The 13,423-nt window shown below is 36.9% G+C and overlaps 1 protein-coding gene across 3 annotated transcripts in view; it reads left to right on the plus strand.

Moving 5' to 3' along the window:
* Positions 1-13,423, plus strand: part of TP73 (tumor protein p73) — a 177,207-nt gene that overhangs the window by 18,056 nt on the left and 145,728 nt on the right. Inside the window, exon 1 of one of the 3 annotated variants that reach the window (XM_075604904.1) lies at positions 2,290-2,554. The exons of 1 other annotated variant lie outside the window; for it this stretch is intronic. In XM_075604904.1, the coding sequence (XP_075461019.1) occupies positions 2,490-2,554 (65 nt within the window). In that variant the 5' untranslated portion in view covers positions 2,290-2,489. Of the gene's footprint in view, positions 1-2,289; positions 2,555-13,423 lie in introns of those variants that run through there. One more of the 3 variants, XM_075604907.1, reaches the window with a different exon arrangement.

Below are 13,423 nucleotides of genomic sequence, written 5' to 3' on the forward strand. Positions count from 1 at the left end.
ACTTGATGAACACAAAACCCAGGTCCATATTGTATTCTATACGCACAGCAGTGACTAAGCTGAAGGAAGTTGCTGATGACAATTCTTTTGTGCTTGTCATGAATGTATTGTCACCCCCTCATTGCCGTATAGATCATCTTTACACCTAGGACACCTCCAGTTATCCTTGTATATTTGGGCTGTCACACTGTTTCCTTTTAATGTTGTACATGTTTCTTGTATTGACTTTCTAACACAAGAATCTTATGCTCTTAAAATAAATGTTTTTTATCATGTACTTTAATAGGAACAATGTATATCATGGCATCATGCTTAGGCGCAGGAAATCATGAATGTTTTAATAATGAGCAATTTGTGGAGAGCCCTATTTTAAAAGAAAATGTAAATCACTGTCTTTAGGAAATGTTATCGCATATTTCTTCAGCATCAAAGTGATTGACAACAATATTTTTTTATAAGAAGTAAATAAAAAGGAAGTCAAGGTTTAAAATAGTTTCCAACACGAAATTTCAATTATCATCAATAATTAGATTATATTTATCACTGCATTATTTTTCTTATTAATATCTGATGCATAAGTAGCTGTCAAATGTCATTTCATAGAAGTAAAATGTAGAATATTTTTACTAAAAGCAGTGCACCAAATATTGTGAGTGCAATTTTAAATGTGCATACCGTATATGTATCCCATGGCACATATTTCTACATTTTAAATAATGTTTCTCTAAAGGTTAAATTAAATAGCATATTTGTACTTTAATACGTAAGCTGAAGAAATCCAACCCCAATAAAAATCAATATACTCTTGGGGTAACATGAAGCAAGTAACTGCAGCTAAATATACTATGTAAATCAGTCCTTAAAAAAATCTGAGATAGGAATTGAAATCTGAATTTAGATCTGACTATAAAATATACAAATGATTTCAAAATCTCAGCAGTATTAACAGCAAAGAGACTGCAGGTGATGGCACAGTTTAATCCTGTAAGAAAACATACTGTCATTTATATGAAAATACGGTCAATGTAAAACCCTGCATACCGCAGACCCTTATCTGACTGAGTGATGGTTTGCATCAATTTGAGCAATAAGAAAATATTGCAATATTTGCCACATGAAAAAGAGTACATTAGGTAAAGTACACTTTAATAAACACTTGAATATGTTTAGTACTCTCTTTTAATGTGATACACTTTTTTCTCTGTTAGTCAATCTAATCTGGTCTGTCCATCACTTGAACAGAAAAAACAAGAATGTATCTTGAATACAATGTTTGTGAGATGATTGTGGGTTGTATAGCTGTTTGCACCCCTATAGGGTGACTAAGATTATCACTTCAGTAAGGACACAGAGTGGCAGATATGCTCCTTGGATTACCTACAGTACAACACTAATAGCTGGTACAGATAGAACCAAACGGTTAAAACATTTTAATAACAGTTCTGGGTCAAAATATGACATGCAAACGGTTGTAGAATATTTCCAATACTGCTCATATAAATGTGCTGCCCATTTAGTGACCAGATTTAATCATTGATATCACCTTTATTTATTTCTGCTTCAATGTGACATCAAATTTCATGTTAACCAAAAACACGGGAATATAAAATCGTGCACATCATTAAAAGCATTTCATAAGATATGAACATCATTAAATATTAACTAAACGTATTTCATTATTCTTTATGTATTCTTTTTGGTAATAACTAATCAGGATGCAGGATGTCTTTATCCATGAAGTAATTAAACAACAGTCATCCCAACCCTAACCCCTTCACTGCTGCAAGGTATACTGTACGCAGAAGTGACGTTAACTTTGCAGTTACATTTTATTAGTTCATTAGGAAGGTACTGTATATATACTTAGATTGTAAGCTCTTTCGGGCAGAGACTCATTTTCCTAATGTCTACTTTTATATATGAAGCGCTTATTCCTATTATGTGACGCGTGTTACTGCTGTAAAGCGCTATGTACATGGATGGCGCTATATAAAGATATATATATCCAGTACAGGAACAGTTTTCCCTGTAGGATCTGTAGAGCTCCCCCGCTCCCCTCCCCAGCATGAAACAGTTCCCTTCCCGCCTGCTAACAGTTGAAAGGCGGCTAATGCCTTCTCTCCCCCTCCCCCTGTCTTGCTTACAGATCCCAAGCTACAGCCTCCATTCTGTCATCTTCATCCTTTCAACCTTTTCTCAACCCTATAATCTGAGGAATCCCACCCACCCACCCTAGTCACCTCCTATCCCGCAGCTCTCTATCCCATCTATGTTTCTACTGCCAGACAGGTGTCATCTGCTCGATCTAGACACTGGTTAGTAAGGGGTTAAAAAGGAAGCGTTGTGAGTCTAACTTCTTGTGGCAACCCAGGCGCATTGCAACTGTTAGCTACCCCAGGATCGGCGTTGGTAGACCTGCCAGGATCTGATTTGGAGAAGGGGAAGTGGAATTGATCAAACCTACCTGCAGACCCTACCAAGCCACTTTCATGCCAGTGAAACTGATCAGACAGAGGGCAGTGCAGGGCATCTTCACAACAGACTGGGATTTCAGGTAGATGATTTCAATAACTTTGGGAACACATTGTGGAAAGAAAATAGTGTTAAAGTGATGTGGTGTTTTGTTTAACAAGTTATTTTTCTGCATATTTAAACTATATCTGTCTGTGTTCTCTAGTCGGTGGTGAGTAGATCATGACAAGGTGATCAAACTTGAACACAAGGGGATTTTTTACTCAGATGAAGATTAGAAGCAAATATTCACAGTGTCACAATATTTGTGAGAACAAGACAATTTCAATATGAGATTGGACAAATACACCTTTTTTATATATTGCACAACTCTTTAAAACTGCCCTTGAAAAATTACCAATTTGTCACTATCGTTTGCCTATGTATTAGTGGATTTTTTAATATGTGCATTATTTTGTTTCCAAGATTCATTTTCACAAAAACATTCCAGGGAAGAGCAGTCACCATAAAATAATGAATTGTAAGTATTGTTGTTTTATCACAGTGTTAAGTACCTACAGTACTGAGAGATTACAAAGTAATAGCGACTGATGAACAACCATGTACCATATCGTGCCCTATTCTCTAATGTCTAACAAGTCAGTTGAAATTCACAACTATACATTTAAACTTAAGTCCAGTGCAACGAAGAAGATTATGGGTAGCAAAAAATGTCGTTTGTTATACAGTATTACGTTCATGACTTTAACTGAGGAGACACCTGAAATGCAGTCTCCCTTTTAACAATGCTGGGAGCACTTGTTCTCTGTAACAGATTAAGTGCCAAGAAGTTCTTTTACACATTATCTTGAGAGAGCATATTGTGCAGCGAGAACATGAGCTCTGCTGAAGAGGAAAATATTTGGGGTAATATGTGGTAGCATTTTGTGTTTGGTATCAGCAATGAATATTAAACACAGTGCCAGGCAAAGCAAACCACTAGAAGCACTGAAGGCTGTTAAATAGTTAATGGCCCTGTATTAATCACTGTTGTTTTGATTAAAATATCTCCAGGGAAGCACTCCTCTGGCTAAACATTTAGCAAACATGATTATGGATAACAGGATAAAGAACAAACGTGGTACTGTTTTAAAATGGTTTTTATTATGTACAAAATCACTGAATAACTTAGACTCCACTGATAATAAAAAGTTAAATCACTTGAAAATGTCAGTATTTATCGTTTAAAGGCACGTTTTGTCCAAGAATGTGTTTTTGGAAAATAAATTAAATATAAAGTAGTAAGTAAGGAGTGTTCTTGACAGATTTAGATCATTTTTGTGTATTTATTTGACCGGTAAAAACTGTGCTCTCTTACTTGTGAACTTGCAGTTAATCAAAAACTTATTTACAAAAAAAAAAAAAAGCGTCATGGAGCCCGAAAAGAAATGTTTGCCAGACTTGTGACATTGCTGTCTCCAAGTGTGTTTAATCCTAAAGGGAAATGCTAGTGACCTTGCAGGAGTCAGCTGCATTGTGTTACTATGGTGGTTACCATGGATGCCAGTGTAACCAACTAGGAGGACACAGGTGAAGCCACACCACATGCAACTAGTTTTCAATAACAGGCTTTGCCAAAGCCAACTGGTCTGCTTGCATATTTCTGTGTGATTTCTGTATGATAATGTTTTAACACTTGCTGCTAATAAGCATGTACGCACAGAGTCATATGTTCATATGTTACTGTATTGTACACCACACAATGCATTCCTATTTCGGCATTTTGGAATACACGTTGGGATGTAAATCTTAAAGGCAATTTTCATGTTCAAATCATGCTAAAGATTTCATACAGTGTCTCCTAGTGTCAATATGTTGAGGTATTGTGTGCCTATTTTGGTTGTGGGTGTCAGCTTGTGATTCGGAGAGTGTTAAGAGGGCGATAAGGGGAGTTAAATGGCGCATATGTGATGGATGTATCAGATTCTGCATTTATGTCTGTTAGTTGCCCCCCTTTTTAAATAAAAGCCTCCAGATCTGAGATGGTGTAGACTTCCCTGGGTAATGATTAGGCAAAGAGGTTAAAAACAGTGACCTATTTACAGATGCATCTACAAACCAAAATTATTGCATTAAAGGGGTCGGGTGTGGGGTAGGCGTTGTGTAACATCATTCATATTTTAAACAGTATGTAGCCTTTTATGAGTCTACAAATTAAATATGTGCATTAAGAAACCATATGCATTTAAACTGTTTGCACTGGAGTACAACGCATGCTTGTTAATAACAGTCAGGTTACTTCTCCTCCAAAACAGTAACATTTTATATATTACATATTGTTTTGGGGGGTGTGGGGGGATGCTTGCTGACAGTTATGCAGAAACATGGCATCTACTCCCTTAGTGATAGAGTTATACGCTATTATTATGACTCATGCTTCAGTAGTGTCACTGCATGCTAAACTAAGGTTTAGCGAACGGGGCTTTTGAACAGTTCTGTTACCGAAAGCGTCATGCAAACGTATTATTTGATTGAACATGCGAATGATGGTGCCTTAGGGGAAACAATGTTAGGCCTATGTTTGCTTATAGATGACATTACAGCACAGTTGAAATTGCAGCTCACGAGAACAAAATTCCAACCCACACATCCTATGTATGGTTATTTTGTTATTTTAGTTCATCAGCATTATAGTCTAAATGCTACAAGAATGTAAATGTTGAGTAAATATATGGAAAACTAGTGTTTTCTGCACAACTGCTGTAACATTATTATGACATTATTGTACTTCTGCTTATTTGTGCAATGTATTCATTCAAAAACAGCAGAGTGCTAATAAGTCAATAATACGTAAGTGGTCTTGTAACACAACTGTAAATTGGCAAATTACAGGTTTTCATTGTGATCATGATATGTCACTATATCATATATTTCCTAATTTAATTAATGCTCCCGATGTATGGATTAAAGCCACAATTCCAGGTGCTCAGTTTTTTTACATTGATTTTGTAATAGGATTCGCACCATGGGGGGTGGGGAAGACAGGGTAGGGTGGTGGGGAAGACAGGGTAGGGGGTGGGGAAGACAAGGTAGGGGGGTGGGGAAGACAGGGTAGGGGTGGGGAAGACAGGGTAGGGGGGTGGGGAAGACAGGATGGTGTGGCTAGGGAAAACAGGGTAGTGGGGGTGTGGAAGATAGGGTGGAGGTTAGAGAAGACAGGTGGGGATAGGGAAGACAGGGTGGTGGGGTGGGGATATGGAAGACAGGGGGTGGGGATGACAGGGTGGGGGGGAAGGGAAGACTAAGACGGGGTTGGGGGAAGGGGACTCCCCGGAGCTGAACCATGCTAATTTCAGCTCCAGTGATCAGCGGTTCCTGAGATTATTAGCCTGTGAAATTGGCAGTGTTGAAGCCCCTCCAGGGGAAATAATGTTGCTGTTTAAGTCTTGCGGGTCCAGCGAGCCAATAGTAACCTGCCACATCATTGTTTGCAGCTTCGTATTGGATAGCCATATATATATATATCCCCTGCTTCAGCACTGCTAATTTCACTGGTATGTCTCTGGATGGGGGTCACTGGAGCTGAAAATAACGCGGGTCAGATCTGGGGGAAGCCCTTGTCCATATCCTGCTAAACAAAACTATTTATAAACAGCGTGGGAATGCTAAATTGCTTGCAAATTGTATTTTCTTTCAGCAAACTTTAACATTTTACAACTTTGGGGTACTCTGATTTCACAGGATAGGGCAAAAGCAAATCAAAATAATGTGGTAGAAAGAGATTACTTTATTGGACCAACAAATAGTTTTCAACATTATAAAACCTGCATATTGCAAATGATGTGTTGGACTTTTCAATATTTTACATGATATACGCCCTTCTCTGTTTTAGCCTTTTCACTATGAGACAAGGGACCAAAGTCACTACATGATGGTAACACATCTCTTGAGAGAGGATAGCGACAGTTCCGTAATTGAGTCAGACTTAGCTCTACACAAACATAATCAGTTACTGTAGCCATTACTTTCTTACCACTTCCGCTGAACAGCATCCATGTGAACTGTACGTCTCTTCCCCTTCCTTTTAAAAACAACTTTATTATTGTGAAGATAATATTATAAATGTGTTTCCTTATTCTAAGGCCATATGGTTTCTAATTGTAGTGCTGAATAGAAACCTAGCATCTGGAAAACCTCATTCTAAAAACAGCTACACTTAATCCATAAAATATTGTGTGGGTGGTGGGAATTATTGGTGCTGTAAATATTTCTCTCCGAGCAAATACTGGTCCTCCGTGACCAGTTACCTCCTGCTGCAGAGACACTATATGCTGGGATTGCTATAATTGGTCCTGTTACCAGTGACACTATACCTCTGATTTCTTGTGTGATTCCGCTATCTAGCATGTCTGTGAAGATGTGCTTATGAAGAAGGTGGGGCTTCTATACCTAGAGCTATACTGAATACAGCGGATTATCTATCTCTCTATGTGATTATGATTGTTGCATACTATGACCTCAGCAATACTACAACTGAATACTGATGATTCTTATAAATTATCTCATATATGTGATTGTATATAAATTATATACACAGAGACCTAAATCTACTTCCCAGAGATTACAGCATATATACACCCTTGCATATCCTAGATGTCAGAGTAGCTTATATGTTTAGACACGTAATTGAAGGCGTTTATGACAGGTCTTACATATTACAATAGCCCTATTTCCTATCTACTCTTCCACTCTACTACGGGGATTTCATATTTTATTATATTCTGGCACTATATATAGTTATCACCACTTTGTCATCATAATTTTGGCTGTAATAAAATTGTATAGTTTTATTTTAACTGCTGATCCTGATGTCTAACTTTGCAGATATACTTTCTGCCGGACCACTGTTGTTCAGTATACTTTTGTAATATCATTGAGTGCAATTATTTGGAGGATCATGTTGGTCCTACTTAGATCAGTACTTGGTATGTATGCTTGTATTCTGCATCCTTGATGAAGGTGCATGTATTCACCAAAACATTGGGTGCTATTTTGACTCTTTAGTCATTAAATTGACTATGACTTGACTTGTCATTTATTTTGGTATGCTTGACTTTAGCTTTATTATTTGATTTCTTGACCAGAATAGTGAAGTCTTTATATTGTCCATTGTCTGATACCAGTATTTAGACCCTTTGTGTGGTCATCTCCATTTGCTGCCACTGGATCTTTGTTCTTTCTGTAATGTATGTCATACCATATAAATATCAAAGTGAGAAAGTTTAATGTATGTCATTAGCAAATGAATCTAGTCAAAGTATAGTTTCCAAATCATGAGTAGATACTTCCAAAAATGATTTTATTTGTATTTGTATTTCCCCTAACCCGTATTATACCCTTGACATCTGAGAACATCTTGCTCCATGTGCATTACAGCTGGAGATTCAATTCTCTTTGTTGCTTTTGCCTGGTGAATTTAATTGCTTGTCTGATGTTTCTCACTGTAGAAGTAGCATCATGGGAGACAGTACCTTGGGACCTACATATGTAATTGGGCAGGTGTTTTTAGTTTAGTCATTTGGTGAACGTTTTCATGACAACCCTTATAATAAAATACATAATTTAACTTCACCTATGCCGGTATAATATCACTGAAAGTGAACCTTATGAGAGAATAATGGTCTCCCACTGTACTATAAAAAGTCATAGCAGGGCCAATGCTACATATAGGGAACAGTGTAATAGTTGAGATGTTTATTTTCATGAAAGATGACCATTATCATGTCATACTAATTTTTTTAATAGAAGTATGGCATTGCCAGCCACTGAAATCAGGAGCAGAACAATCCCTTTGTATGATAACTACTCTGTGTGGATAATCACTAATATCTACTAATTATGATTATTATTTGTTCTTAGAAATAGTAAAGATGGGCAAAAATGTTGGGTAGATTTGTATGTCTCGGATCTGCCGGTTTCTTTGGTCTGCGGATTTCTGCGGCTCAGTCTCAAAAAGAGCAATCCGCCTGTTCCAAATGTTTTTTTCTATCACTAACAATTCACGCAATGGATTACAACTAAAGGACATAATTGTGACCCGTGGATGAGGAGGAGGAGCCAAGGAACAGTATAAATAGAAAGCACAGCACCCAGGACATTTAAAAAAAAAAAATTTTTTGGATCATTACATTTGTCATGAAACTTATTATTATTATAATTATTATTATTATTTTTAATGGGTTCTTATAAGTGTATATGAAGACTTGCATTTCTTGAAAAGCTGACCTGCTATGGGACTTTTGGGTAATCCCTGGGGATGGCCGACACGAGTCAGAGCCTCCTAATTACCACCTGGTTTTAATAAACGCTATTGGAGCTGGAATTATCGCGGCTGACCGGCTGCAGGCTCAACAAAATACGGGGTTAATTATCTCCTTGGCTAAAATGGTTGTAGGTAAATGCAGAGCACAGCCAAAAAAAATAGCCAGAATTAGCCAAAAAACATATAAAGAATCCAGGGCAACTCAAATATATGGATCAATGTATTGCAAGCTCAGCAACAGATGGACAAAATTAAACGCACCTACATGTTTCATGCGTGAGCACTTTATCACTTGATTAACACACATTCTGTGTCTAGCACACGTATTCTATTTAATTAATAGTTATGTATTTCCTAGCTCAATGTAGGAATGTGCATAGCATTTATTTGAGTGGTGACAGAAAAAAATGTGCTCAAAGTAGAGAATGATACATGTTTTATTATAAAAAGTTAGGTTACTCCGGTTGTAATTTTTTTACGGCGGATTAAAGCACCGTTGGGTTTTTAAAAAGTTTGTACGAATTTCCATTGTACTACTTTCTTACATTACAATCACGGATTAGAAATAAACACAATCCGTGGAATGGATTTAGGTTAATCCTGCCAGGGGGTTATTTTAAAGCCACATAGGAGGGTTTTAACTAATCCGCACAGATTGAAGTTGGAACAATCCATCTGCGGATTTTACCCCGCAGAACAGATTTTGCAGGGAAAGCCTGTGAAATGCCGGGGAATGGATGTGCACTGTTTCACTCATCTCTATTAAAGAGTACGGTTCTAAACAAAATACACATTGGTTAAACGGGAAGATACATCCTACACGGATTAGTGCTACAGACAATGAGAGAGGTATTTACAAGAAACCATACTATTTAAGCAATGTAGTGGGAGACACAGATACAATATTATTTAATGTGAGCACAGTATAAGTGTGGATAACCTAAAAGCGGCTGCTTTCTGTACAGTATATTGAAAGAAAATGAAATTGAAAGAATTTCCAGAAAGGTGCCATACATGTAGTACAAACTCAGATGATGGACTAACACTATTGAAAGATGATTTCACCAAAGTGACATTTTGGTTGTGCTCTTAAGATACCGCTGGAAGAGCGTATACTTGGCACACAGAGTTTGTTAGGGAGTTCTAGAAGCAGCGTGCTTTATAGGAGAATAATTTTAGCCAGGACAGAACAATAAAGAGAATAGTTGGTTGGGATAAGTGTAATGTCTGAGTATGAGATGGGATGCACACTGTAGAAGGGGGCACAGTTGTGTAATGCCTTGAAGGATAGGAGATGAACCTTGAATAAAAGGAAAGGTCTAATTTGGAGCCAGCAGAAGGCTTTGAGTAGAGCAGTGGTTTGGGAGAGAGATGATTATAGGTGCAATGTTTAGCTTCAAGTGGGATAAATGACAAATGGTACGGCAATTAGTAGTATGTTACAGTAGACGAGACGATAATAGGCTCTACATGAGTTTTAATTGTAGAAAACCTTGGAAAGCAAAGCTGAGAAATCTAGCAATGCTATTGGCTGGTTCTTTGTTTATAATGCTTTCTTTTTGCTTCACCCATAAGACAAAGTTCTCATAAAATGCAAAGTAATATTAGCCATAGATAGATCAAGGGGTTGCATTGCATTGCTATGCATGTATTAGCCAAAATAAGTATACAGATCCATGTTTACTAAGAACTGCTATTCCATAAGACCCTCCCGTGCTGGCCTGAAGGTATCTTCTGGATATGCACGGCCTAGTTAGTAAATATGGCCCATAATGCTTTAAAGCTCCCACAGTATTGTCTTTAATGGAGCACAGGAAATTGCTCATTTACATATTTTCCTTTTATAATAATTGTTTAAATGAAAAGAAAACAATTGCCAGTAAAACTGTGCCCAGTAGAGAAGCTGACTGAAACATGCTCTTCAACAATTAGTTTGCTGTCATTTATTTTGTATCTGCTATTCCTCTGATGTCTAAGGGACCACTCTACATCTGTCCATACACAAATGTATTGGTTGCATGTGTACAGTACATACTGTAGTTTGTGAAAGAGGTCAGATAGTAGTCAATTGAACGATTGACCTTTGGCTGTTGTCTTACCCACCATAGCATGTGTTGCATATGAAGGTTCATACTAAGGGGAGTACAGTGCTAGTGATGGAGGCAGAGTGGTAGATGTCTGGTTAAGCTACTAATCGAGCTGAGAAACACCGGTGTTTTTTTGTGGCAAGGGGTTTGAACGCACTTGATTTGGTTGAGTGTAGCAGGGAAGACAAAAAAGCCTGGACTGGAATCGCTACTACTGTACTTCACACAAAGTATACTGGTTTTAGTCTTCCAATCCCTGAATATTACCACTATAAAAAAAGATTACATAGTATTCCTTACAGGTTTCAAATCGTATTGGTGTCCTATTCCTCCAATACTGATGTGCTTTTGTACAATATTTTAAAAATAAATTGAAGTGCATAGCATTTCCCTGTTTATCCAGCAGTCATAACAATATATATATATATATATATATATATATATATATATATATATATATATATATATATATATATATATATATATTTATACATATATATATGTGTTTTTTTTTTTTTTTTTTACAATTATAGCTCATGTGCTAGGAACAACATGAATATATTAATGTTTAACATGTCATTCTTCCCTCTATGATTCTTCCCTCTGTGATCATAAACCCTACTCAGCAAACCAATCTTAAAATAAGCTACGATATGTAACACCATGTGATTAGACTCTCATTTCCATTTTTATTCCCATTTATTTCTCTCCCAGTAGTCTTACTATGTCAACAAAACATTCTGATAATTAACAGTCTCCCATCTTTTTTGATGGAAGCATGCCTCAACATGCATTTTAGTCCCTAATTTCTACCCACAGCCAGATTCTAGACTAATTATTTCTCTATAATATGAGAGAAGGTCTCCACTTGCGAACATTTCCACTCACTTTCATGAACCTGCAAATTAAAAATAAGACATTGGTAAACAAGGGGCTAATTGTACTACACATACAACAAACTTATTACACATCAACAACATAATACAGTGCGAGTTGTGCTCTATACATTCTATACTAGTGAAAGATTCATGTTTTACTTCAAAGGCCAACATAAAACCCTTTCAGAGACTTCTAAAGTGCAAAAGATAGTAGGATTTTGATACATTTTTTAGAACTCATGCTTGATTTCTAGGACCTTATTCCTTAGATTTGAATGGTAAATTGGTAGAATTAAATGTATTGGATATATTTTCATTTTATAAATGTATAACAGCCCTGCAATGCTTATATTTTATTCCAATATCTTGGGGTAGGACTACTCACCCTAGAACTAGAACAGTTTAAATCTGATTTCTAATATTGGGGTCTATAGGGTTATTTGTCAAGAGGGGTAATGTTTCAATGTTGAGAAAATGGAATAATACATTTGTTTGCCTCACTGCATCAAGTTTGTGTCCGTGTCAAATGTGAAAATAAGTGTCTTACAACGTATTTAATGTGTTAGCCAGTGACATTTAAGCCACATTTAAGATAAAATTATGCACAAATACATGGGTATTCATAACATACATCATGTGACTCTTCCCTAACTGCTCCTATTGACATAACATACATAACAGCTTACGCACGTTACGAAAGATTGGAGGAAAGTGCTTAGATGCAAGAAATATGCTACTCATATCAGTTTTTCTTAAAAATTGCCTTGATACATCAACCCCGCAGCCTCCTGGCTGCAAAACTGAGGCACGAGTACTTCCCATATATGAAGGAAAAGTGTCCTGCAATGTATTTTTCACTAGATGTGGGTGCATGCGCCAAATTACATAGTTACATAGTAGATGAGGTTGAAAAAAGACATGCGTCCATTAAGTTCAACCTATGCTAAATTTAGACAACAGATACTTTATCCTATATCCGTACTTACAGTATATTGATCCAGAGGAAGGTAAACACAAAACATCAGTGAAATATCATCCAATGTTAGCTCATAAGGGGAAAAATAAATTCCTTCCTGACTCCAAGAATTAGCAATCGGATTACTCCCTGAATCAACATCTTTCCCATGTTTACTTATTTGGTATATCCCTGTATACCTTTCCTTTCTAAAAAGATGTCCCACCTTTTTTGAACCGTATCTCCCATCACAGTCTCCATGGGTAATGAATTCCACATTTTAACTGCCCTTACTGTAAAGAACCCTTTCCTTTGTTGCTGGTGAAATCTCCTTTCCCCCCAACCTCAAAGGATGACCCCATGTCCTTTGTACTGCCCTTGGGATGAATAGTTATTTTGAAAGCTCCTTGTACTGTCCCCGAATATATTTCTATCCCCTCTTAGAAACCTCTTTTCTAAAGTAAATAAATCTAATTTAGCTAGCCTCTCCTCATAAGTTAGATTGTCCATCCCCTTTATTAATTTGGTTGCTCTTCTCTGCACTCTGTTTAGTTCCATAATGTCTTTTATAAGGAGTGGTGCCTAAAATTGTACTCCATATTCACGATGTGGTCTTACTAATGCTTTATAAAGGGGCATACTTATGTTTACTTCCCTTCCATCCATTGCCCGTTTAATGCAAGAAGATCTTGTTTGACTTTGCAGCTACTGCATGACTTTGGACAATATT

This window comes from Ascaphus truei, chromosome 6 (genome assembly GCF_040206685.1).
Source record: "Ascaphus truei isolate aAscTru1 chromosome 6, aAscTru1.hap1, whole genome shotgun sequence".
NCBI classification, from domain to species: Eukaryota; Metazoa; Chordata; class Amphibia; order Anura; family Ascaphidae; genus Ascaphus; species Ascaphus truei.